At 40.9% G+C, this 25,928-nt stretch overlaps 1 protein-coding gene across 3 annotated transcripts; it reads left to right on the forward strand.

The window, feature by feature from the left end:
• The first annotated feature begins 8,860 nt into the window (after positions 1-8,860).
• On the forward strand, positions 8,861-25,254 carry LOC124246271 (pantetheinase). Of its 3 annotated transcripts, none has more exons than XM_046674237.1 (9): positions 8,861-8,979; positions 9,246-9,496; positions 10,789-10,919; positions 14,535-14,727; positions 15,405-15,696; positions 16,113-16,474; positions 21,519-21,689; positions 22,700-22,834; positions 25,077-25,254. In XM_046674237.1, the coding sequence occupies exons 2-9, from the start codon at positions 9,284-9,286 to the stop codon at positions 25,092-25,094; spliced, it is 1,515 nt and encodes a 504-aa protein (XP_046530193.1). In that variant the 5' UTR covers positions 8,861-8,979; positions 9,246-9,283; the 3' UTR covers positions 25,095-25,254. The 3 variants fall into 3 exon arrangements, with proteins under 3 accessions (XP_046530193.1, XP_046530194.1, XP_046530192.1); XM_046674238.1 differs by having other exon boundaries at positions 22,700-22,792; XM_046674236.1 differs by having other exon boundaries at positions 22,700-25,254.
• Positions 25,255-25,928: the final 674 nt, after the last annotated feature.

Here is a 25,928-nt window from a genome sequence, read left to right on the forward strand (position 1 = left end):
GTCAGTGATTAACTCTGGGAAGAGACACACATGAATGCAGGACGTGTGGGAGTGGTTAAGGATCACTCTGAGTTTGGGGACACCTTTTTCCCCACAAAAAGTACGACAATTGCTTTCCTAGACTTTTCCCAGGTGTTTATTTCCACTCCATTTAATTCAATCCAGTTCCAGGAAGCCAGAGACATTCTGGGCAGAAGAAAATGCCCTTGCTCTCTCTGCTGCCATCATTCCTGGATTCTCTCTCCAGGGCCTATGTCATAGGGATCCGAGGATTGTACCTGTGCTCTCGACTCTTCTGTGTGCACATGGCTGTCTTCGCACCTGATGGCCTCATGTTGGTTCTTTCTAGGCTTCTTTCCTCTCTCTCCTAGACTGTTGTCTCAAGGCTGCATTAGTACCTAGTGGCCCCAGCTTCCTCACCACCCTTCACCCATGCATCTTACATAAGCCCATCTCTGTTCCCTCTCTCGTACAGGGGACTGCAGAACTGCCGAATCCCCTGGGAGTTCTCAGCTCTTGCCCGTCATGACTCAACCAAGCTTTCCCTTTAAAAGTCATTTGCTCCTTATCTTTTAATACCTCACACTTTTTTATTTCTTTGACCTATTTTTTTCTCTCCTCCCACCTCTCGTTTTATTTATCATGACTTATAAATGAGGACCTCTGCTAGAATCAGCCCTCACAGCTATGTCTTCCTCATCTAAATTCTTTCTTTGGAGAGTGAAGCCACTCTCCTGGCTTCAGTGAGTATTTCTGAGGCAGTGGAGTATAATTCACTGGTGAGAAAAATTATTTTTTTCATGGGAGCCAGTTCAGGCTGCATAATAATGATTAGGGACTTATTAAAGAAAAATAAAAGTTTTATTAAGTCCTATGGCATAAATATATATTCTTACAATGTAAACAACTTTATCAATCAGCTTAATGTCAATCAGAAAATTGACGGTATTCTAGCCATTAAATATTAATATTTAGGTATATATATTTAGTAGCAATACTGAGGCATATCTCTAGTCTTTTATCATATTGTTAAAAAAACAAACTTCAACTGAGTAAATTTTAGAGATTTTATTGGCTTTATTCATTGACTCGTAAAGGCATTCCATTTAGAAGATAGACAGAAAGGGGCTCTGAGGAGCTGTACAAAATGGAAGACTTTTATAGGCAGAGAGAAACCAGGCAAGGAAGTTATTCTAGCCAAGAACGGATCGTTTCAGCAGTGGCACCTTCCTTTAAAGGAAGGCAGGGGTCTGTCAGTGGATTACCTCACTAGTGCTAACCATTAATTCCAGATCAGCTGATTAAAGTTTACACTTCTGGGAGGGGCTGAAACTGCAATTAGGTGAAGTTTCAAGTCTTGGTTTGCTTATGTGGAGCTGAGCACAAGTGACTTCAATGTGGGCCTGTTGTTTCTATTTCTTTCTTTCTTCTTTTTTTTTTTTTTAATGATTACCCCTTTTGATCAGACTCTCAGCCTAACTGAGAGACGTGATCAAAATTTAAGGCCTTGGCACCACTCTCAGCTACCTCTCTGTTGCTCTCCCAGCTTTTACTGTGTGCTAGTCACAGGTTATGACGTCAGACTCACATTTTTTAAGTTGGTCATTCTCTTTGTTCCTTTTCTGATGTTCCAGTCTTAGGAACGAGGACCATTTGCTTGGTGGTTAGTGGCTGCGAACACGCATTTAAAGCTGTTGAGAGAATACGGTGCACCAAGGAGACTACTTTGATTATTACAAGTAGGATAATTTCCAATGTTTGGAATGCACTTCAGATCATGGTCCCTAAGACCCAAACCAATTAAAATCATATAAGTCAAAGAAAGACTCCATTGAAGGAGTCACTTTCTTAAGCCAAGTGTCTTGTTCAGTAGCCATATGTAGCTGAGTTTCAACTTCCCCAGAAGTGCTAATCCAAGTGCAGCAAGTGGCATTGGCCACAGCACAGACACCTCCTTGCTCAGCTAAGAGATAATTGAGGACTATCCTATTATCAAGAATAACTTTGGCCAGGGAGTCTAAGAGTTTTTTTGGGGCAGCTATTGCTTTAGCAGCAGATTCTGTGATATCTTCAAGAGTTAAGGAGAGATTCCCGGTCATGGCCTCATCTGTACTCACTCCAGCTAAGAAAGTAGGGACCTGCCAAGGGAAGTGAATCCTGAACACTGAAAACCTCCTGGTATGCCCTTTCTAATTCAATGACGTAAATTCAGGAGAGATGACCAGTGAGGTGTCTCAGCCTGTCTGTGAACAGCTAGGGGCACAGTTAGGTAACCTGGGAGGCTTTGCTCACCATCCAGGCATTCATAGGCTCAAGGAGAGTGATCACCACCACACAAAGATACATCTCGTCTGGGCACAAACCATTCTCACTAAAGTGGCACTGTTAATAGACAGATTAAAGTTTTTGATGACAAATCCAGCAGTCTGAATGGTTACCACCCTTAGCAATGGCCTGGGAGATACAGATGATGGCATTATCTTTCCAGGCCAAAGCCAGAGTAAAGGAAAGAAAGAGGAGAAGAGGGGTTCTCATGTGGTTAAAGTGTGAAGTCTTGATCTGGCATCTTGGGCAGAAGAAGTCCACACTGATGTCAGTTACTTCTCTTCCTTGTCAATGTGGTTCAGAGATCTCCAACATTTGCACAGGACCAGGTGTCAGGTGGAAATGTCCTTAATTGGGGGATATGGACACAGGGTTCAAATCCCTAAAGTTTGGCTGCCATCTGGGTAGTGAGGAGAATCCACATAGACCCTTCCAAGGAGGTTCAAGGGTAGTCTTTGTTCTTAGTGATTCTGATCAGAAGGGTGGGAGAAAATCGGAAACATTGGTTTGGAGAGTTGTAGCCAGATATTTGAGGAAACCAGAAGAATTCAAGATCCAGTCCAGTTTACCAGTATATAGCAAAACTTCAAAGACAATTGAGAGGACTAGAAGCTAATATCTAGAAAGGTGCAAACACAATTTTTCTCTTTATAATCACCCCATTTTTTCCCAAAGATAATCACAGCAAAACTAATTTGTTTGCATTAAACTTGGTCTGATTATTTACATAAGTGCAGCAAGAATAGTGATTGACATACGCTCTTTTGAAGATTGCTTTGCTGGAAACTTGTAAGCAAGGTACCAGGCCAATTATTTTAAGGGGCTTTATTGGCTCAATAATGTCAATCTTAGTTTTTAAAAGCTGTCTGGGCATATCTGAGTCTATGCACATCTCTCTCAAATACAATATTCCAGTCAAAGTCTTGGTAATATAACGAATGTTTCCAATTATGTCCTGTTATGAGGAGAATGGATTCTTATTGGATTTATTGAAATAACTAACTGTATTGCTGTGAAAAGAATACTCAAAAGAGTTTTTGAACTCTGGAGAGATGAGATAGGGAGAAAAAGTAAATGATTCATCTTTGTTTACAAAGGTATACTTTATCAAATTTGTGTAAGTTATAGGTCGCTTAAGAGAAAAGATTTCCCTAAATCTGGAAAAACAAAACATTAAGGAACCAATAATGTCTCAAACAAAAAGTCATGAAAAATTATAATCATCCTCCTCAGTTCATTCAGTCCCATGTAATTAATACCATTGGGCTTGAATCCAGTTTTTTCATTAGTTCTGGAAATTCTTACCCAGTTCAGTTTTATGATATCAAGTTATTAGAAACCTGTACTTGTCAAGTCCTTTGCATGATTCTCCTTGAATATGAAGTAATTTTGCAAGAACACTTTTCCAAGAGCATCTGAGTAAAAAACATAACTGTAAATGACCAGACTTAAAAATGACCGTAGTTAAGATCTGATGAGAGTTCATTATAATGAAATTGACAAGAAAATCTGGTTATTTCTGTGATATACAACGTTTTAAGATAATAACTGGAATTATGACTGGTAACATTATACCAGGACATATCAGATTTCCAGTAATTTAATACAATTTCTTCAAGACTTACAACATATACCTATATAAATACAGCATAAAAAAGGCTTGGTATTACTTCTTATTTGACAGCGCTTCCCACGTAATTTAACATATCAAATAAGCCCAATTAATTTAACATCTCTCTGTTTAGAAAGACAGAGAACAAGTCTTTTGAGATGTTCCGTGGGCCCTCTGGAAAATCCCAAAGTTATTTTGAGCTCAAAAAGACTTAATTTAGAATTTTATTTTGATAAATTTAATAAAACATAGGATCTTTTCTTTCTAGGCAAATCACTTAAAAGGTAAAGAAACTTTCACAATCTGTTATCAAAGGCAGTTGACAAGTCCAAGAAAATTTTGTCCTTTTAGCTGAGAGAAAACCAATTCTAATTTTGCACTAGTGTACTTTTGATGTTAAAACTCTTTTTTTTTTTTGCTTAAATAACTTAATTCTATTCTCAGCCAGCTTGACCACACATAAAATTATTTTCCCAAGATTGCTTGTCCACAAAAACTTCTAAAATTTTGCCCTATGCTTTTCCTCTTTCCCACTCTGAAATAATCAGTCTCACTTTAGGACAAAATTACTTTCTTTTTCCTCAACGAAAATGCGTCTCAGCTCCTCACATATTCTTTTACCTAAAGCACACATCTTTCCTTGCATTCAGAAATGTTTCCCTTATTACTTTTAGTAGATTTAATTACATGTGGTTAGAATTCTTAATCCTTAAAAACTTTACTTTCTAGTGAAAATAAAGAAGTAAACAATTGTGAACCGTCTTTCACGTTAGCATTCTGTGGTTTGGCAAATTTATAAATTCTTTTTATAATTTCTAGAAACATATGCTTTCTCATAGTAATATTTTTCATTGTGGCACAAAACATGTCTGTTAATAGACCCAAATATCTTTAGTTCCTCTATAAAAGGAAGCCAAAAGTGGATAAACCTGTGTTCAGTAATTAATGTTTCAGTATGTTATCTTATTTGGAAATGATCTAGATACTTAACGACTACCCAAAATTTAATTTAAGTTAGCAAAACCTTAAGATTTCAAGTTACCAAAAGGGTTTGGGGAAACTATTTAAAAAGTTTGCCCAAAAACTTTTGTGTCATTTACATTTGTCTAATTCACTTGTTCTCACCAATTATATTTAGATTACTTATGAAAATTTCATCATATCAAGTTATTTTTCTTGAGGACAAATTTTGCAACAGAAATAACATGAACTTATTTTATCAACAAACCCAGATAGAATAAAAGTTGCATGTCTGCATTATATTCAATATTGATAACTCTAAAGACATGTCTATTTTATAAACTAACAAACTCAAATTAGTTTTAATACCAAATATTTTCCCAGATCGTGTTGAACATGAAAAGCATTTGGGTTAGTTTCTATTATATTTTTGAAAATTTTATGAATATTTAATTCATATAAGGGCTTAATTTTCTTTAAGCAAATTTAATAGAGCCCTTTTACAAATTCATTTTAGCAATACTATCTGGAGGTAGAAAATATCACACATCTTCAGCCAGAGCAAATACTAAGTGTGTCTGGCAGTATTAAACAAAACTTAGATTTAAGAGGTGCCTCCAAAGAGGCTGCAAAAGACATTTTATTTGTCTCTTCCTGCTGGGTACTGCAGACAGATCGGGGAGAGCTGACTCTGGTGAGAATTCTCACACTTCGCTGGCTGCTACCACTTTTCTCAGGATCTCCTCTGCAGGTTCTGAGCAGGGTTTAAAGTAGAGGGTATAGCTCTAATATTTACCAAAATTTGGCAAGGTTTTCTATTGATTTTAATTTTGGTTTCCTTGGCTGTTTAAGGGAATAACATTGCAGTTAACCAGGAAATCTCTCAGAGTCCTGTCAACTTTGGGAGGGGCCCATACCAGGGCCCTTCTTCAGGGTTAGATACGAGAGAGTCTGTAAGGCCACTATCTTGACAGACCTTGTTCACAGTCTTGTTCCAAAGTCCTTTCAAAGAGCTCAGCTGTGGTCATGAGTTCAGTCAGAACGGTCCAATTAGATAAGATCATCTAACAAGTGCACTTGAAATGAAGGGTTCTCAAATAAACAAACAGATTGCGATACCTATTTTAACTGGCATGCAGAAGCCTCTAAAAGTCTTCAAGATTCCAAAATAGCTTCAAGGAAAGATTCATTACACAAGGCTAATACAAAGTTAAAGATAGAAGAGGTATCTAAAACAAAAGACTATAAGACAACATAACTCCTGCTGTTCCCGTCTCTTTTATTTGAGTGCTCATTCCAGTAATCCTCTATCTGAATTGCCTTTCCACTCTGAAGAGACCATTAAACAGTTACCTTTTAAAATAAGACCGTCCAAGGCTACAGGTGATCCCCTTCAGGTATCTTTCACTCCTTCATCAAAGGCTGGACTAAGGGCCATAGTTAAAAAATTTCCTAAACCCAGGGAGGACCCTCAGAAGTTTTTGTAAATGGATTACCTCTTGAGATTAGTAGATTGATAAAAAGGCAGAAAACCGGATGAGTGTCTTCTCTCCACACACAAGTTTTGTTGGAAACTATTCCCTCAGTCTGTCTACTCTGTTTGAGCAGAAAAGCTGCATTAGAGGAGCTTGGCCGGCTGCACATTGCTTATCAAAGGTGATGCAGTGGCATTAGCCATCAGGAGACCCAGCTCAATCACGGCAGCAGAGGCTGTTGGTGCCCCACCGCTTCTAGTTTGATGGCTTTCTACTGCAAGAACTGCAATTGTCCTTCTGAAGACTTTCTCTTGGCTAATACATGCTAGGTAGGCAGCAAACTCCAGATTGCCATGGTGGTAACATGTCAGGGGAGGGGAAGGTTTATAGAGTCCAATGATGACGTTTCTGTGTTGTAGTGAGCCTGTGCCCCTGGGATGTGACTTTCATGAGTGCTTCTCAGGTTTTCTTTCCCTCTTAGTTGAGACAGGAAGGCCAGGAGGGCGAGAGTTGGGGGTACCCTTCCCCTAGGTTGGTTAGGCTCTGGTAAACAGTTTCTTTTGAGGGCAGACTTTTGTTAAGGAGAAGAAAATGCTCTGGGCTTATTTCAAAGTGGAGGTATTCCCCTTCCTCCTGTAGGAAGCTTGAGGCAGAGGGTTTTTTCCTCCATTATTTGCCGAGAGAAACTGTGGGGTTCCTGGAGGTAAAACTCACAAAAGTGTGACAGCCTCCCTAACACTGGGACCCTCCTAATTTTTAACTTTCAAGCTTGGCCATAGTGGGCCTCCAGCAACTCATCAATGACAGTTTCAGCGATCAAACCAGTAGAAGCTCCAACAGCGGAGCCATTTGCTAACCATCTGCCACAGTGGTTTGTCCTAGGACTTCAATTCTCTGATATAGCCAAGAAAAGTTGTTGATTTTCACTTATTCATCCTTTTTTCTTGTTATGTAGTTGAGCGAGATGACTTTCAAGCTTTTTATATATCAGATGGGAAACCAAATTGGAGGTTCTTATTTAGTGTTTTTAATCTGATAAGATCAAAGAAGTAAGTTTTTTAACCTTTGGGTAACTCATTTCAGTTTTAACTTTTATTTCAGAACCTCCTTTTATAAATTGTTGTGTAACAATTACATCCTTTGAAGTATGAGGTGTCCCTACTTACTCGGGAATGGAAAGTCGAAAGGAGGTCAGCAGACAGAGGGAGCTGGCGTTGGCCGTAGGCTCAGGAGGATGGGGCAACCACAACTTCTTGGTTACTTTGGCAGCCCCAGAATAAAGTTATTATAGTTCTGAAGTAAAAAAATAAAACATCAGACACACCCATTTGCAAATTCAACCATAAAACCATCATCCAAAATGAAATATCCTAAAAATAGAATGGATAATCATAAATACTAGTTCTATAAACATAAAATAATATTATACTTAATTCACAACCGAAACAAAACTTATACACTTGTTGCATACCAAAATCTATAAGCTCCTTTTCTATTTTCTATTATTTTCCTCTCTCCCTTCTTTAGTTCTCACGCTTGTTCTTTATGCTCTTCTCTCTATTACCCCTGTGGGATGCAGCCTCTAAAATGGTCCCCAGTGAGCCCTGCCTCATTCACACTCTTGCGTAATCCCCTCCTGTCGAGTGTGGACTGGACCTACTGACTCGTTTTTGATGAATAGATTATGACAAAAGTGATGAGGTGTCATTTTCCATATTAGATTACTAAAGCACTGCGGCTTCTGTCTTGAGTGGATTCTCTTGCTCTCTGGCTGTGAGGGAAGCCAGATACCATAACGTGAGCTGCCTTTTAGTGAGGCTGAGGCCTCCATGGCAAGGAACTCGTATCTCCGGGCAACAGACAATGAGGACCTGAGGCCCGCCATCAGCCATGCGAGTGAGCCTGCAGCTCGGGAGTGAATCCTTCCCAAGCCAAGCTCTGAGATAACTGCAGTGCTGGCGAGCAGCTTCATTGCAGCCTGTGGAAGAGATCCTGGGCTTCAGGTTCCCAGCTCGGCTGCCCCTGGAGTCCTGACCACAGAAAATGCGAGATAATACATGCTTGCTGTTCCAAGCTACTAAGTTTTAGGGGTGATTTGTATAGGAATAGATAATGAATGACTATTTTATATTTCTCTTTGTCCTGGCTTCTCCATTTTGAGGAAACTGAAGTGAATAAAGCATGGAGCCCAGATATTCACATGATGATAATAAGAATAATTTTAAACTGTAAAGTTGTTTACTCTTCACAGTGTTTACATACACCGCGGTGTGTTTAAAACAGGTGAATTCCGACAGTTTGTATGTTTAAATCCTAACCACCTGTACCTCAGAATGTGACCTTATTTGGAGAGAGGATTGTTTCAGAGGTAATTAGTGAAGATGAGGTCATTCTGGAGTAGGGTGAGCACTAAATACAATGACTAACGTCCTTATAATGAGGGGAAGTTTGCACTCAGACATGCGCACAGGGGCAACGCCGTGTGAAGACACACAGGGAGCACAGAGCCATATGCAGGGAGGGTCCCAAACAGACTCTTTCCTCACAGCCCTCGGGAGGAGCCAACTCTGCTGACACCTTCGTCTGAACCTTTTTGCCTCCACAACCGTGAGACAACACATTTCTGTTGCTTAAACTATACAATTCTTGGCACTTTGTTATGACAACCCTAGCAAACTAGTACATAAGCATTTGCTTATTTGATCCTCACAAATCCCTTCCATGAGGGAGGGTCATTTGTTATATAAGGAGTGTCTATATCTATGTCCGTAATGTAAAACCAGAAAGTTTTCTTAAAGTTAGACTTTGTCACTTTAAAGTCCTAAGTTCTGGGAACCACATGATTTCTTGTGTTTTCTCTCTATAAATATCAGGACTTGATCTATCTCTCAGCAAATCATTGGATTTCAGCATGATTTCTTCTCAGCTGCTCGCTTATGTGGCAGTTTTGGTTTTCTGCACCTTCCAAGCCCGCTCCCTGGAGACCTTTATTGCAGCTGTTTACGAGCACGCAGTGATATTGCCCAATGCCACCCTAACGCCAGTGTCCCGGGAAGAGGCATTGCTATTAATGAACCGCAATCTGGATCTTCTGGAGGGAGCAATCGCCTCAGCAGCCAAGCAGGTACCATCTCTGAGTGTGCTGGATTCTATGTGCGCAAAGGGTGGGGACTTAGGAGACAGGGTTACTGTCAGCATCAACACCCCTTGGGACAACATATGTGTCAGGGAAGGCAAGAACTGAATCAGAGTCCTACCTCCTTCTCAAAATTATTGGAGCAAGGACACTATTGCACTTCCCTAATAGTGAGACAAAGTTAAGGAGAGAGCAGGCTGGTTATCATTAGAGGCAGCAGACTTTTGAGGAACTTGCTGCAAATTCAACAACTTTGTTGCTCTTTTCTGCTACATGTGGTGGGTGGAGGATAAAAGGGTCAGGGACCAGGTGCTGTTTGTAGAGTACTCATGGCCTCAGTGTGCTGTTGTGCTCTAAAGAGTTGGCAGGTTTTTGGTTAGTTCACAACATCAAAACAATTAAACTTCAGTTGCAAATTACTTAACAGCATGTATTATATACTTCATTCTAATGACAAGATAAAAGCACACATGTTCATGCACAGTAAGTCCTTGAGTTGAATGGTTAAGTTTAAGTGTGTGGTTTGAAAGAATATAGTTTCAATAAGATATTCATAGATCAAGTACAGACGAGGAATGTATGAAGCATGATGAAAGTCATAGATACATACATATCACATATATCTATCAGTATACATTCTTATACATAAGGAGATTTCAAAGGTTATGAAGGATTCTGAGGTTTTTTGCACCCTTAGTCCAGCTATTCTTTTCAAGGCCACAGCAGCTTTCAGGGTGACTCACCCTCCCGAAGGTGCCCAGGGCAGCTCACATTGTACCCCTGGGCCCGGCGTCCTTCAGGTAACCGGTGTCTGAAGTCCCTCCTTCTGAGAAGCAGAAATCACTTTTGCAGCATAAGGAGCAGGGAAGGCTGGAGCAAGGGGGGAAGTGAAACAGAGATCGAGTTACAGATCCTTCAGGTGCATGCAGACACAACAGTCGGCCAAAGTTCAAAGAGGGTCATTTTGGGAAGAGCTGGGTTTAAAGGTAACAACTCTAGTGCGTGGCGAACCTGTGAGTAGCCTGGAAAGCTATTCATGTTTGTGAAAGAATGAAGAAGTCAAATAGAAATGACAACAGAGGGATTCGAAAAGGAACGTGGCTGGGCAAAGAAAATAAATTGTGAAAACATAGAAAACAAAGGAATAAGATTGAAAGAAAAAGAAAGCCCAATTGGTTGCTCCTCAGCTGCTCAGTTCCTCAGATCCTCTCCCAGCCGCCCCCCCTCCCACTTTGATTGTTTGCTTAGTTGAAGAATACGTTAAGTTCCATTTTTAACAGGGTGCGCACATCATCGTGACTCCAGAAGATGGTGTTTACGGCTGGAACTTCAGCAGGGACACGCTCTATCCGTACTTGGAGGACATCCCAGACCCTGAAGTGAACTGGATCCCTTGCAACAATCCCCACAGGTAAAGAAACACATTGTTAAGAATTCAATCATGAACATGAACGCACTTCACTTGGGAAAACTTTATGGAAGATCACTGCATACGACCCGCTATCAACTCTAAGTTTCAAGATAGTTTTATTATCTTTCATCTCATATGGATACATTTAATAGGAATGTGAATATGAATTACGAAATCACAGAAATCGGTGTGGGAAGGTCACGTGAAAATCACGGAATTCAATGTGAATTTCCTTTGAGGGAGTGAATCTGGAGAGATGATGGTGTAACTTGCTTAGGGTCACGGGGTAGTTGGTGAGTGGAAGAACCAGATCCACTCTCGTCTTCTGACTCTTTACTAGTGAACGGAAAATGGTTTCTCTGTTGCATCTGCAATTTGAAAACTGTGTGAGTAAATAGCAGAATAGAGTCACATGCCAGTTTAGGATTATAAGCTTTCCTTTCTCACCCATAAGACAGCTGATGTTTAATGTATATGAAATTCTTAAACTTAAGCTGATTATCAGCCTAGGAAGTTATGATATAGCAGGTTTAAATCAAGTCTAGACTAAACAAAATAGCACTATCACTTTTACTATAAGCAAAACAATACCGTACACATCTAGGGGAACTGTGTCAGTTAACTCACTTCTTTCGAAATGCGCCATTGCTGAAATCGTAGGAATTTGTCTTTGGGAACTGCTCTCAAAACCACACAAACTACTGTAACTGCTTATAGAGATGCCTTGGTTTTGACAAAGTTCAATAGTTTTCTGTTAATCATCTACTGTATGCATATTTCATTGTATCATAATTATTTTTTAGTTAACTATCTCCCATGCCTAGCTTCAGTTTCTAAAAGTCAAGAACTCTGTTATCACTTCCAGTATGAACTGACTTCTCTTGGTTCTGAATGGCCTTCCCCTAGAATCAAATTTCCAAGAGCCTCTTGAAAATCCCTTCCAGGATGTTCCATTTGTTCCATTTCAAGGAGTCTGGTTTCCCCATCCTGTTTGCCATCAACCAATGACATCTCCATTCCTTGCCTTCATTCATTTATTCAACATGTTGTTTGAGTCCCTACTATGTCCAGGCACTATTCTGGGCAATAAGGTGAACTAAACAGGTTTAAAAACTCTGTTCTCCTGGAGCTTATAGTCTAGTGTGGGGAGAGAGTCAATTGAAAAACAAGATAATATCTAGTGATCTATCATCCACCTATCCATGATGTGGCGTGGAGGCAAATGTTGTGGAGAAAAATAAAGCAGGAAAGGTGAATATGGTGGCAAGTGTGAGGCTGAAATTTTTAAGTCATCAGAGGGCTTCATGGTGACATCTAAGCAAAGACAAGGGAAGTGAGGGAGTAGGTCACATGGATATCTGAGAAAACAGCATTCCAGGGAATTCTAAATGCCAAGATCCTGTGGTCAGAGTGTGTGTCTGCCATATTAGGAACAGCAAGAAGGTGAATGTGGTTGAGTGATGTGAGGGAGGGGGAGAAAATTGGGAGATGGAGGCAGATAAGTGGGAGGGGACTGAGTGCATAAGGCTCCATGCGCCTTAATAACGACTTTGTTACTTGAGTGAGGAGGTAGCCATTGGAGAGTTTTGAGCAAGAAGTGAAGTGCTGTGACTTCAGTTTTAGTGTAAGGATCACTCTGGTGGCTATGTAGAGAACAGACTCCACAAGCAGTCAATAAAGAAGCAGGGGACACTTAAAAAGCTGTTATAGTGATCTAGGCAGAGAGATGATAGTCTTGGACTGAGGCGGTAGAAGTCTGGGTATTGAGAAATGACCAGAGTCTGAATAAAGTCGGAAGGTAGGTAAGACAGATCTTGCTGAAAGATTGGACGTCGGATGGGAAGGAAAGAGAGGAGTCAATCTCCTTTACCCCTCACATACAGTCAGATATCACTTCTTGTTGAGTATGTTTGAAATATCCACTGAGTCAAATGCTCTTTTTTCTCACAGTCACCAATCTTTTTTTGGCTCACATCACCACTTACCCTGGATGTTATAGGAACAAGGCCCTCATCGTTTCTCTTTTTACAAAAAATTTATTTATTTAGCATTTATACTTCACATACTTCTAGAAGGATTTGAGATTTCTTATTACATCTTATATAATTAAAAAGTAAGATAGTTTAGATGTAAAAACTAGAAGCCACATGAATGAAGAAGAGAAAGTAGTTGTTACAAAGCACCGTGGTAGTGGGCTGATCGTTACAACTGGACATGCAGTAGACGTCTGAGAGTTCCTGGGAGGTTAAGAGAGGAACAATTTGGCGCAGAAGTTTCCATTGCCTCATAGAAGAAAGCTCGTAGATTTCTTGAGAGACAAGCTATGTCCAATAACCTAATTCAAAGATGAATTTATTATTCACCTTTTAATGTGGACTCTTTCTTATGTACCGGGAACTCCACTATGTGAGAGTGTAGGAGTCCTTGTATAGAGGGCATCCTTTAATACAGTGACTGGCTGCACCTGTGATCAAGGTCATCTGGCCGGCAGATTAAAGAGTCAATCATTAGTTCAATAAATTAAAAAAACAATGACTGCCTGCCCCAGTGTCTGCACTTCCAGGATCAGAAGCAGTTATCAGCGATCAGGATGCAGAACGCAAACGCAGAATGCAAATGCAAAACGTTAACTGGAGGACAGAAATATTGCCCACCCTGCTCCCATAGGCTGCCTGCAAGGTGCTCCAGGAACACCTGCATGGCTGCCTGCCACTGGCTAGAGGGTGGAGAGAAGTGGGCATGGTAGCCACTGCTGAGCCAAGAGCTGAAATTGACTGAAATTAACTGCAATTGACCTTCCAAGCCTTCTTCCGAAAGTTGCAAGCCTTAGAATAGACCCCAGAGTTCCAAAATAGTTACACCAGACACATTCTGCCCTGCAATTGTTATCTAGGTGGAGGGATGGATTCCTGGTGCTTTCTACTCTGCCATCTTCTCAGAATACTCCTATTTCCAAATTGTTCTTTCATTTGAAATATTTCTTTTTTGAGGAAGATTAGCCCTGAGCTGACATCCATTGCCAATCCTCCTCTCTCTCTCTGTCTTTTTCTTTTTTGCTGAGGAAGATTGGCCCTGAGCTAACATCTGTGCCCACCTTCCTCTATTTTATATATTTTATTTTATAAGCCTGCCACAGCATGGCTTTTTAAGCGATGTGGAGGTCCGCACCCACGTCTGAACTGGCAAACCCTGGGCTGCCGAAGCGGAGTGTGTGAACTTAACCTCTGCACCACTGGACTGGCCCCGAAATATTTCTTAATGCCTCTTTTCTGTCAGCCATGGGTCCAGTGAACAGGAGATGTGTGCCTTTGCCCTATAAGATGGGACACATATTATAAGATGAATGCATAAATGAATATATGATTACAGATGATGATAAATGCTATGAAGAGAAAAATACGTGGCCTGGAATCTTATCCTAGAACAGTTTCCTAGAACCAAATTCCAATAAGCTTGTACTTCCTCTGAAGTCTTTTGTTTTCATCTTTCCCTTCTACTTATGTTATTTAGAATTTACTTTTGTGTATATCGCATAATAGGTTCATGCAACTATTATTCTGAATTTTGTTAAAAGCTTTGATTTTTTTTTTCCCTCTTCCAATGAACACATACCAGATTTGGCCACACTCCAGTCCAAGAGAGGCTCAGCTGCCTGGCCAAGGACAACTCTATCTACATTGTGGCAAATTTCGGGGACAAGAAGCCATGCAATGCCAGTGACCCTGAGTGCCCCCCTGATGGCCGTTACCAGTACAACACTGATGTGGTGTTTGATGCTCAGGGAAAACTTGTGGCACGCTACCATAAGGTAGAATTAATTTGCAAATAATTGACTACTGAGTGTTTAACAAAATAAAGTGGACCAGAAGGAAAAAATCCATTATTGTGGATAATAATAAGCATTCTTTAGAAGTAGCGTGGAGACAGAGCACAGAAAGTAATGATTAGGTGCAGTGAGCTCTTCACGAGGATTCCTGTGCCTTTAAGAGCACAGGAGGGTGTCGCTGAGTGTGTGCCAATCGGTAGGAGCCTACTGCATGGAAACATAACGCTGACTTTTGGACTTTGTCCTTTTAAAGACGTGCCCTGACAATGGATCAAGGCTAGAATGAAAAACTACTTGCCAGATAGACTTGGCAAGAGTCTAGGTTTTGAAGAGAAAGGAGCGAAGAAACTTCTTTGCCCACAGAAAATAGTTAAGTGTTCTTGGCAAATAGATGTTAACTATTTCGTGCCCATGTCTTGTAAGATTCAAGAAGGTCTTAATAGATAAGGATTCCCTTGTACGTATCTACAAAATGTGGAGACTGAATCAAAGCCTCCTGTTGGCTGTGGTCCTCTCTGATTCTCTAACACTCTTTCCTGTGAAGACAGTGGTCATAGATGAAATTGGCACTGACTTATGTGAGCTTGTACTTTTTCAGACACAGTGATGTCCAGGACAACTTCTTAAAAGAGATTTTTTTCCCCCTTTATTTATTGCAGCAAAACCTTTTCATGGGTGAAGATCAATTCAATGCACCCAAGGAGCCTGAGGTCGTGACTTTCAACACCACCTTTGGAAAGTTTGGCATTTTCACGTGCTTCGATATTCTCTTCTACGACCCTGCTGTTACCCTGGTGACAGATTTCCAAGTGGACACCATCCTCTTCCCGACAGCCTGGATGAATGTTTTGCCACATTTGTCAGCTATTGAATTTCACTCGGCTTGGGCTATGGGCATGGGGGTCAATTTCCTTGCATCCAATATACATTACCCCTCAATGAAAATGACAGGTAATGTGACATCTTTAAGATTTACAGGTTTGATGTAAGCAAAAAAGCAAAAAAAATTGCTTTTTTTCTAGCTAACACGTACTCCTTAATACAACGTTCTCCAGCTCCAGCTGGCGGCATGCTGTAGAATCCATCTCAATCTAAATTATTTAGTTTTATTCAGCTTGAATGTACACTCTCTCTTTTTTCCAAAATTCACCACTTTTCATGTGAAACTCTCTCTTCTTGGCTTCTTGATGTCATACTCTCTTGGATTTCCTCTTACCTCTTGTTCTTATCAGCATATTTACTGAAATTAATGAATTGTATAGCTTAGGGGGAGTAAAATGCTAATGTGAGTTTCAAATACCAATAACAACTGTGCGATTCCTTTTCACTTTCCCGGTTCAAATGCCATTTCAACTTATCACTTCCAGGAAGCGGCATCTATGCTCCTGATTCTCCAAGAGCATTTCATTATGATATGAAGACGGAGGAGGGAAAACTACTCCTCTCACAGCTGGACTCCCACCCGCACCACCCAGCAGTGGTGAACTGGACTTCTTTTGCCAGTGGTGTGAAAACACTCTCAACGGGAAACCAGGAATTTAACAGCACTGTCTTTTTTGATGAATTCACCTTCCTGGAGCTCACCGAAGTCACAGGAAATTACACAGTTTGTCAGAAAGCTCTCTGCTGTCACCTAAGCTACAAGATGTCTGAGAAGAGATCAGATGAAGTGTACGCCCTAGGGGCATTTGATGGCTTACATACTGTTGAAGGGAGTTATTATTTACAGGTAATGATTGCTTTGGTGGCAAGGGAGTTACCAGGTAAAATACAGGACACACAGTTAAATTTGAATTTTAGACAAAAAATGAATTATTTTTATTATAGATATGTCCCACTTTCGAGGATATACATATACCAAAAAATTTGTGGTTTGTTTGAAATTTGAATTTAGTTGAAAATCTTGAAATTTTATTAGCTGAAACTTGCCACCCTCGATGTCAGCTCAATTTTAAACTAGTTGGGAAAAGGCAGAACATTTATTTGCAGAACCAGTGTTTAAAATGATATAATAATCAAATTACAGATAATTTTAATGGATAATTAACCTCTGATATTTCCTGCTTGAACAAATTTAGCCATTTTCTCTGTATGTTCATGAATGCCTATCTTGTTTTATAAGAAGCTTGACACTGAGTATGTCCTGGAGCCATATAGCGTTAACCTCTGAGATGTACAGTAGAATATTTATTGCTGCAAAGATTCAGATATCTCACAGCCCTCAACAGTAGAGGAGCAATTGGAACCTGATGAGATGGAATCCCTAAGAACAAGCAGCTTCCATGTTCCTCTCTTTCTGCCCTTTTCTTCCTTGATCTGGCTCTGAACCTATTTCACTCAGATTATTGCAACATCCTCTTAACAAGGCTTCCTGTTGACACTTTCAGCTCCATCCAGTCCATTCCCTACACTATCATTGCCAAAACCACTAAAAGCCATTTCAGATTATTTCACTCCCTTGCTTAAAATTCCTCATTGTCTTCTAATTGGCAAATCAAATTCCTTAACATAAAAGGCTCAGAAAGTCTCTGTGTGGCCCCTTCCTATTCTCAATTGTCTTCTCTCACTCTACCAACGTGTGCCCTGGGCTCCTGGCATATTGAGACATTTCCCCATCTCCAATATGCTAGCATCTGCAGAACCTCTGGATGTTTGCACAGATTGCTTCCTTTATCTATGGTGGCCCTCACCTTCTTGTCATTCATTGGGCTTTTCAGGTCTTGTCTTCACCAGGGAGCCTGCCCTGACACTTCCTGTGGCACCATTCCCACCGCCCCAGCTGGGTTAGGAACCTCTTTTATGTGTTCCCAGACACCTATGCTTAACTTTATCAAAGACATATCGTGTCAAGTTATGTATGTACTTGTTGGAGACTGAAAGCCCTTTGAGTGCTGGAACTATTCCCACCGTGTAACATTTTGTTTGCTGTATGATCAGCACTCTAAGAATGCTTGCTCACTTCGACATTTATCAAGTGCCTGCTGCATACCAGGTATCTACTCAGGGCTAATGATATGAAGATGAATAAGCATAGACTCTCCTCTTGAGGGATTTGGTAGGGGAGAAAGACACTTGAGCAGACACTTCAATACAGGTTGGCATGTGATAGAACATAGAATGTGCACTTTGCTATAGAAATAGTAGGGAGTTGTACTCAGCCTAATTTGTGGATCTGGGGATGTTTCTGGAGACATGATACATGAACTTATGCTATTATCCAGGCGTAAAAGAGTGGGAGGGAATTCTAGGTGAAGTGGAGGGCGTGAGCAAGTTGTGGATGTGTGAAAGAGCGGGGTGTGCAGGGAAGAGCAAGCCATTCAGTGTTATGAAGGCATAACATCACAAGCAGTGGTTGGTGGAAGATGAGCCTAGAGGTGGGATCATATCCTGCAGAATCTTACATGGTTCCTAAGATCTGGACTTTATTCCGTCAGTGATGGTCTTCTGTTGGAAGGTGTCCAGCAAGGGAATGATGTGATCCAATCTTCTTTGGAGTAGAACATTTTGGCTATACTGTGGATGATGAAATAAGGGCAAAAAAAGACTAGTTAAATTATTCAAATACTCCTTTTAGGACCTGTACAGCAAGATTATGTTAGTAAGAATAAAACCAGGGTATGGAGTCAAGAAATATTTAAAAACTAAACTGGGCAGCCAATTTGATTTGGAACAGAAAAGCAGAATGAAGGGTCTAGAATGTGCCAGGTTTCTAGCTAGAGCGGCTGGGTGACTGTGATGCTCTGAAAGATCAGGATGCGAAGGGAGGAGCAGACTGGGTGGCAGTGGGGAGATGCTCAGGTGAGCTCTGGATGTGCTAGTTTTGAAGCTCACATGGGACATTCATCTGCAGCATCCAGTAGGCTGTTGAATATATGGGTCTGACGCTTAAGGGAGATATTAGATTTAGAAATATTGTTTCGAGAATCAGGCAGGATAAAGAGGGTGGTTAAACCCTCAAGAGTGAATCACATTGCAAAGCTGGCTACTAGACAGTAAGGAACAGCGTGCTAAAGGTGGAACCTTGCCGAGCTCCAGCGTTTGGGCAAGAAGTGGACAGAAGAACAGGAACCTGAAAATATGATTGGGAAATGAAGGAGAATTTAAAGAGAACCTTCACGGATGGCGAGGAAGTAGAGACTCTCAGGAGGAGGAAATTTTTATGCAATATGTTTACCATTATTGCTATGAATGAGTAGAATTTTGGTGGAATTTCGTGGGTTCATAATGGTAGAGTGAAAGGCAGATTACAGTGAGTCGAAAAGTTGAAGGGAAGTGAGAATATTGAAAGAATGAATGAGAATTTCTTCCTCGAAAATCTCATCTGAGATGAGAGAAGAGAAACAAGACAGGAGCCAGACAGAGACTTGCGGTCAGGAAAGGCTGTTTTTGCTTTTTGTTTCCCATAGATGAGATGTCCTGAATTATCTTTATAGATCTAAGAGGAAGGGCAAGAAAAAAGGAGAAGGATGAAAATATAGCAGGAATGAATACTCCTAATCAGTGCTTCAAGGTGCTGGAGAAAAGGGGAAAAAATAATATAAATGATATCAAGAACACAAGTAGAAGATGTCCAAAATTCAAATTAGTTAAATTATGTTGTATAAGAATATTTATTGCCATATAAATATTACCACATATTATGTGGCATATGGACCTATATTGTACTATATATGGTATTATATGGCCATATTAATTTTTAAAATTAAAAAAATTGTGATGTATTATTTTTTTTATTTTTTGTGATGTATTTTTAAGTTTAAAAAGTTGGTTACAAAGCAAGATAGCCCTCTCTGGGCTCTTCCTCTCTCTTTCTCCTTCCTTCCCTCCTCAATCTTGGCTCACCTCTCTGCCTTGCCCAGACCCTTGGCTGCACTTGAGGAGAGCCATGGTGGGTCCTTCATGGTGTTCAGAGGAAGGTCAGCTCTGCCAGGTAAAACGAAGCCCTCAGTTGTCCTTGCCGGGCAGAGATCCCTGAGCTGGACCACCAGTGCCAGGCAGGTTTTGGAAGTTAAAATTCTAAATTTAGAAGCTTTTCTCATCTATATGGTGACCCTTTAGTCTTACCAAAAAGAGACGGAAAGTTCTGAGCGTGTGGGTGCTTGCCCATCTTAAGCTTCACAGTAGGGCGATCTAACCGGGCCTTTTGTTGGGGGAAACCCTGAGCTCAGTACCTTTAGAGTGTTCCTCTCGGGATGCTCAGGTTTTCCAGGTTTCAAAGTTCTTCTAATTCTCCTCCTGAATAGGGTTGCCTAATTCAGCAAATAAAAATACAGGATGCCCAGGGAAATTCGAAGTCTAGATAAATAAGGAATACATATTTTTAAATATAAGTATGTCCGTGTGATATTTGGGACATACTTACACTAAAAACTATTTTTAGTATTTTTAATTTATCTGAACTTCAAATTTAACGGTCATGCCTGACCATGTTCCTGAAGGATAAATGCCTTGCTGACGGCTTTGAGAGAGCCGAGTGGGAGAAATGGCCTTGCAGGGTGTGGTGGTGGTGGTGGGAGGCGGTCTCAACAATGATGTGTTCATGTAATCCCCTTCAACCACGTCTTTCAAAGCCTCCATCGAGACATCATCTGCTTTACCCTCTCTGGAAATAAATGCCCAGCCTTTCACTGAAATAGGGGAGGGGCAGCTGCCCATCCTCAGTATCTGAGGCATCCTTAACAACTGCCCACCAATATTCCTTACTTTAGCCACCACGACATTCCCAGTTTCTGAGGTATCTTGTGTTCCCAGGGATGGAACTTTGTGAGCATTCTGCAGTGTAGATAAGGTTGATTCTTGGCTTTCACCACTGCCGAGACTCGATTAGGACTTGGCTGTGTTACATCTGCTGAATCAGTTACCACTTTTGCATCAACATCCCAGTTTCTAAAATTGTGCCGTGGTCTATCCTCCTGCTCTCCTATCCTTGTGGGTTTATTTCTTTTTTAAAAAAGCTAATGTTGGTTTTCGGACTTCGAGGGAATGAAACAGAAGCATGCGCCCATGCTGCCTTTACCTAGAAGTTGTTTGAAGCCCATCTTAAAACACTTGCCCTAAAGTGCTTGTTCTCCAGCTTCAAAAGTAGAAGCCGGGGCACCTGCTTCATTAGAACCTTTAGTCAGGCAAGAAATGCAGGGGGTTTGCAGTGAGGCTTGGAAGATGCAGTGCAGCTGGAGTTGAACGGACGCGGATCTTCCTTTTGGGGACTTTGCGCCTGCATGGTGAGATGATTCACATAGGTTTTACAGTCACACGGCGGCGTAGTAGAGTGTAACAACGCAGAATGGTGAGAGCTGTTCCAGTCCTTGCTCAGATATGAAGTAAGTGACTTTTCCAGATCACAGAGATTGTCTCTAGATCAACTCTAGGGTTCACTGAACTTTAAAGTTCTTTCATTGTGTGAAATAGGCAACAAAATGAGATTAAACTAGTGACTAAATTCAACCCTTTTTTTTTTTTAGAAATTGAACACTCTTGATTATTTGAAGCATTGCCTACCTGAAAACAATGAGGGTATAATTGTTCGTGCCTATAGATCAAAGATCTGATTCTTTCTGTGGTTTAATGTGCGTCGGTGAACTGTGGGAAGCACTGGGGTGGGAAGTTCTTTTGTGTTATGACTTGTTGCAATGGCTGCTCAGCAATGAGCTGGATTAACCTAATGGGGAAGTAACACTATTTAACCAAACGAAGGGGCCTGGGCGTTTGTCCAGGTCAGGCCGGCGTTTCAGTCGACTTTCCTGGGACTTACTGGTTTGTTTCTACTTTTGCAGGTTTGCACTCTGTTGAAGTGTAGAACCACGGACTTACACACTTGTGGTGACTCGGTGGAAACTGCTTCCACTAGGTTCGATACGTTCTCCCTCAGTGGCACTTTTGGGACCCAGCATGTCTTCCCTGAGGTGCTGCTGAGTGAAATTCAGCTCGCACCTGGAGAATTCCAGGTGAGACTCTTTGCTTATCATTGCCAGTTCACTTCATGTAAGAGGAAGCACTTTTTAAGAACAAAACGTACCCACGTGCTCACAAATATGACAAAACTGCCGTTTGGAAAGGGTAAACTATCCTTGGGGAGCACGAAGGATGCTGAACGGGCTGGAAAGCCTTACTATAAGAATTAGGGTGTCCTTGAGAATAAACAAATATGTTCTTGTAGGGACTATGGGGAGGCTGGGCTGCTTCAGCTCTGTTGAATGGGAAGAAGCCTCTAGAAGACTTTCAGGCCCAGTCCCACCAGAGGGAGCCCCTTCGCATCAGTGGGTAGTGACGGTCTAGGGAAGATAGAAGGAATTCCTCTCCTGGTGTGGGTGAGGGCCCTGTGCGACCGTAGGAGACCAGGGAAGACGGAAAAGCTGAAGGAGAGAGAATCTGACAGTGGCTGATGTTGGCGAGAAAGCAAAGAGGTTTTTTTAGAGGCCAGATATGATTCCTTACTGCACAAGAGCCCTGCCCAGCCACATCCTCACTGTCTTGCCCAGCAGGTTCTGCTCTCACTCTCCTTCCTGGTGGAGACAGTTGCTGTGGGGAGTTGGGGACGATGGGCAGGTTGGGAGGCTGTGCCGAGTGAGTGACAGGGAGGGTAGAGGCTCAGCTCCACCCTCTTCCCCAGCCCCTTCCCATCATTTGGAGGAGGCGTTGCTTGTCTGAGAGAACTAGACTTCTCTCTTATACTCTCCCACATCCATTGTTTCACGTTTATTAACTCATGGAATGCTTCCTTGACAAGTAAATTCTGAGATATCGATTACAGGCATTTCAATAAGAAATGAATCAGTGCCAATTCCATAGCTCCAGTTTTTCGTGTGCTCTGTGCCATTTCAAACATCTCTAATAGAACAGAATCTGCCCATTATCTTTATTGTTCCCTCATCCAGTTGCACTGAATTTGAGAAGTGTGTTGTGAGGTTGCACCACTTAAGGGGAGACTCAGCCCACTCTTCTGTGTTTGTGTTAGGTGTCAAGTGATGGACGCTTGTTCAGTCTGCAGCCCCCCTCGGGACCTGTCCTGACAGTGACTCTTTATGGGAGGCTGTACGAGAAGGACCAGGTATCCGACGCCTCATCAGACCTCACAGCACGAGCACTGAGAGTAATGCTCATAGTTCTAATACCTATTGGGTTCTCATTAAGTTGGTAGAATATTTACATTTTCTCTCTTTTATTTTGGATAATTTAAAAAATGATGGATAAGAAAAGAAAGATGGGTCTAGGCTCCTGATGAAAGTGGTTGTGGCCTCTGGCATAAGTGAATTACTAATATATATTTTTCTTTATTTAGACACACACACACACACACACACACACACACACACACCAGACAATGTGAGCTGGATAAATAGTGGTAACATTTTGAAAGGTAAAATCTATAAAATGAGAATAACAATTGTACCCGCCTTCGAGGGCTTTGTTCTTGAGAATTAAGTGAGTCAATACATTTAAAGTGCTTGGTCAAGCTCCTGGCTTGTGGAAAGCACTGTATATGTGTTACCTATTACAACAATATGTGACTGTCACAGTGAATCCAACTGGGATGTATTTACTGCTGAAATTACATCCCCTCTGGTTGTTGAAAGTGCAGACATTCAACAGTGGTTCAGCCGCCCTTCATACGTCAATTAGAAAATCAATGAATGCAACACCAGTGGGTCGCTTTGGCCTGATGTCTAGCACCAAGGCATCCCAAAAGGCAGCTGGGATTGCGTCTGGGCACCTTCTAGAGGACCTTCACATTTTGTGTGTTTTTCAGTGGGATTTACCACCTGTTTAGGGCTTTGCCTATCTTGTCAGCCTGTAAGCGTATTTACAGGGGGGCTCTAAAGCAGACATTTACCAAATCTGGCCTGTTAATTGTTTTCATATGGCCTGTACACTAAGAAAGGTTTTTACGTTTCTAAATGGTTGAAAAAGAAAATCAATAGAATAACATTTTGTAACACATGAAAATTATGTGAAATTCAAGCCTCCATGCCTAAAGTTTTATTGAACGCAGCCACGTTGACTTGTTTGGGCACTGTTGATGATTGTTGTCATGCTGCAATAGCAGAGTTGAATAGCTGTGACGTAAACCATATGGGCAGAAAAGCCGAAAATATTTACTTCCTAGCCCTTTACAGAAAAAGATTGCTACCCGTGCTCTAAAGCATTAAATAACAACGGATTTTAGCACTGGAAACCTTAAATACAAGTGAGCGGGCAATGTGCCCTTGAGTATCTTTCCTATAATTCTTCCACACAAGCATATATAAAATATTTTTATTTGCTTTGTATTATATTACCATCACACAAAAAAAGATTACCTTGATTAACTTAAGACCAAATACACTAAATGGACTAATACACTAAACAGGAGAATGTGGTTTTTATAAATGTGATTGGTATCTATTCCCCGTAAGATACCACACCAGAAAGTCTTTTGTTGCATTTGGTGTATTCTAAAATTCCTGACAGAAATCATATGAGTTTTTGTCTTCAAAGTTTTCCTGGAGATCGACTAAGAACTGCTCTTATGAATACACTGTCTGATATTTTCCCCTGTGACAAACTTACTAACTTAGAATTTCTCTTAAAATTGATTTTTCTTAAAACTCAACATTGCAGCCGTGAATTTACTTTTTAAAAAATGGCATTTACTACATCCATACCCAGCTCTGATCATTTTTTAAATCTAGATTTCTTTAATGCATACATGTGTATTTTATGCTAATTTCGATGTGCTTTTTAACTGTAATTTTTGTTACTTCTGCATAAAACATTTGGAATGCTTCTTTGATACAAACAACCAAATTCCAAGAAAGACCAATGCTCAAACACAGTTTTTTTCATCTATCTTTTTCTGCCTCAATGAATTTGAATGGTCTAGCAAGCAATTTTGACACTTCCTGGTTTGCAGATACAATTTATGTTACCAACTTCATGATGATGTAACATGCACACCTACATGTATATTCACTGTGGCAACCAGCTTACAAGGGAGCCCCCAGTGAGCCCCACTTCCAGGCTCCAAGGCCAGATTCTCCATGATTAACGATTCTGCTACTATTAGCCTTGTCACCTATATAAGTCTGAATCCATTACCACTTTTATTATAACACAGATCCTTATTCAGTTCTGTTTAAGAGTTCCAATGATTTTACTTATTTGCTTTGTTAGTTCTTTACCTAAAGAATACATTTCAGTTCTCTTAAGGCCTGAATTGTGTCCCTCCAAATTCATATGTTGAAATCCTAACCCCATACGTCAGAATGTGACTGTATTGGGAGAAAAGGTTGTTAAAGATGTACAGTGAGGTCATTAGGGTGGGCCTTAATCCAATATGGCTGGTACTCTTATAGGGCAGATTAGGAGATTAGGACGTAGACATGCACAGAGTGAAGACCATGTGAAGACACAGAGGAAGATGGCCATCTGCAAGGCAAAGAGGGAGGCGCTCAGAAGCAACCAACCCCGCTGACACTGTGATTTGGACCTCTAGCCTCCAGAATTGTGAGAAAATAAATTTCTGCTGTTCAAGCCAGTCTGTGGTGCTTTATTATGGCAGCCCTAGAAAAATAATATAAATTCCAATCCTCTCCCTTCTCCATTTTCCACTATCAACTGAAGCCTGAACAAGAGGGTTACCTAGTAAGAATATCCAGCTGGCTGGGCTCCTCGGGACTCAGCTAGAGACGCCTAGGGAAGCATTGCTGATTAACTGGTAGTGAAACCGCCAAATCATTGAAGATCCTCTGGAGTAAGGAAACCAGAAAGTCACATGGATGAAATTACGTAATTAATCTGTCATTAAATGTTCTTTCTCGGTAACAGCAGAATCTCTTGACGTTATACAAATTAGTGAAACACACAACATCTTTTAAGTCAAGTCATCTCCCAAGGGATAGACCGTCCACATAACCCTGATATCAACCTCACCCTGCACACACACGACCTTCTGTGAAGGACAGCAGGGCACTTGCAGCAGTGATCCATGTCAGCAGCACATGATTTGGAAAGAAACATTTTTGTGGCAGATGCCTTTCCTGAAAAATGCTATATCACCCAATAAATATTTGAGTAAAATTTATCTTGTGCTTTGGGGTGACATTAACTGACTTATAAAAAAGACATTAGGAAATAAAGCTCCTTATGTACTTGGGAACAGGAACACCATGGCAAGCCTCAGTACCATCATACAGTTTTAGTTTAAT

The sequence above is a fragment of the Equus quagga genome, chromosome 11 (assembly GCF_021613505.1).
Source record: "Equus quagga isolate Etosha38 chromosome 11, UCLA_HA_Equagga_1.0, whole genome shotgun sequence".
NCBI lineage: Eukaryota > Metazoa > Chordata > Mammalia > Perissodactyla > Equidae > Equus > Equus quagga.